Here is a 1,393-nt window from a genome sequence, read left to right on the forward strand (position 1 = left end):
TTTCCAAAAACGTATACGAATTCATATTCGTATATGATGATTTGCGGTCGGCCAAGAACCGCAAATCTGATCTTACAGAACAGGATTTGAAGTATACACCTACAATATATATCTGTGTCCGTATTATACATACACGTTCTTCTGGTTAAATTTTCCGAAAGAACGGAGCAACCCGATGGCTCTCCTTGACCGGAACACCAAATTTCCGGTCATTTCTCCGATCAGGATCAAAAGGGTATCTATCATTTCGCCGACAGATCACAATCCGATGGCTTCGAGATTTGATCATGTTCTTGTTCACCCAAGGGTAATGTTCTCATAGTTCATACGCAGCAGCCTAAGCCTCTTCTCGCTTCAGAGGCTTTCATGATTCTTAGTCTCTTGCAAGACGAAGAGAACATTTCCCACGGGACATCGCCAACGAGCATCCAGTCTCCATCTTTGTCTTCGTACGTCGGCACATACCCAGATCCCTTGTATCCTTCTCTCTCAGAATACTCGCCTGAGATTTCATAACCGGTAAATTCGAATCTTAAAACTCGGCTTTTCAACAACAAAATCATATGATATTTCAGAAATATATCGATCGAAATTCATTCTCTCACCTATGGCGAAGTTGAACATTTTCTCCAGAGCGTTGAGGAGCTCGGGATAATCTTTGTACATCTTTAGATCGATCTTGCGAAGGTATGGTGCCCCGTCCATGCTCACTTTTACGTAGATTCCTTGACCCTTGTCCTCGTTCTTCCTCGATTGAACGTTGTTCTTCCGGTAAGATCTCACCGGCGGCCAACCCACGATCTGTGTCCTGAAGAAAAAAGATTTGATTCGAGGGTTAGTACAAATGGGAAGAGAGATCCATCGAGGATTTGACTTTTTCGGTGGAATTAGCCAAGACCCAGATCTCAACTTACTTCGAAGGAGGTGAAGATTCTTGGTTTTGATCTTGATCGTCTTTGTTCTGAAATGGCCTCTTGTTGCCTCTAACGCAAGAAACATCCTGCTCTAGGTTTTCCTCTGTCCCTGGCAATCCCAGTCTCAGCTCTGTGTCCTTGAGGTTTAGCCCGTTAACTTCCTCGTACGCCATGCCCGAATCAGTTCTCTTTCTCGGAAGAAGAATCTGTAACTCTCTGCTTGTGTTCGGTTCAAGATTAGATGGAGATTCAACCTTCTTCTCCCTCTCCTTCTTGTCTGAAAGAACAGATCTTGAAATGCGAATGGAGCTTGCTTGTGGGAATGAAATGGAGGACTTTGGAGTTATATAAGGAAATGAATTGCTTTGGAGTTAGTGGGGAGAGAGAGAGAGAGAAGGAAAGAGACAATGTCGGAAGAGGAAGGGGCAAGGGGACAGAGGTTGGACATTGGCCTTTAGCCGCCCATATGGACGCGGTCT

General features: G+C 44.5%; 1 protein-coding gene across 1 annotated transcript; it reads right to left on the reverse strand.

Moving 5' to 3' along the window:
• Positions 1 to 10: 10 nt before the first annotated feature.
• Positions 11 to 1,285, reverse strand: LOC104814126 (auxin-responsive protein IAA1-like). Its single transcript, XM_010542009.2, has 3 exons — positions 915 to 1,285; positions 606 to 808; positions 11 to 502 (listed from the first exon to the last, which is right to left on the reverse strand). The coding sequence occupies exons 1-3, from the start codon at positions 1,085 to 1,087 to the stop codon at positions 324 to 326; spliced, it is 555 nt and encodes a 184-aa protein (XP_010540311.1). The 5' UTR covers positions 1,088 to 1,285; the 3' UTR covers positions 11 to 323.
• Positions 1,286 to 1,393: the final 108 nt, after the last annotated feature.

Source organism: Tarenaya hassleriana, unplaced genomic scaffold, assembly GCF_000463585.1.
Source record: "Tarenaya hassleriana unplaced genomic scaffold, ASM46358v1 Cleome2040, whole genome shotgun sequence".
Taxonomy (NCBI): Eukaryota; Viridiplantae; Streptophyta; class Magnoliopsida; order Brassicales; family Cleomaceae; genus Tarenaya; species Tarenaya hassleriana.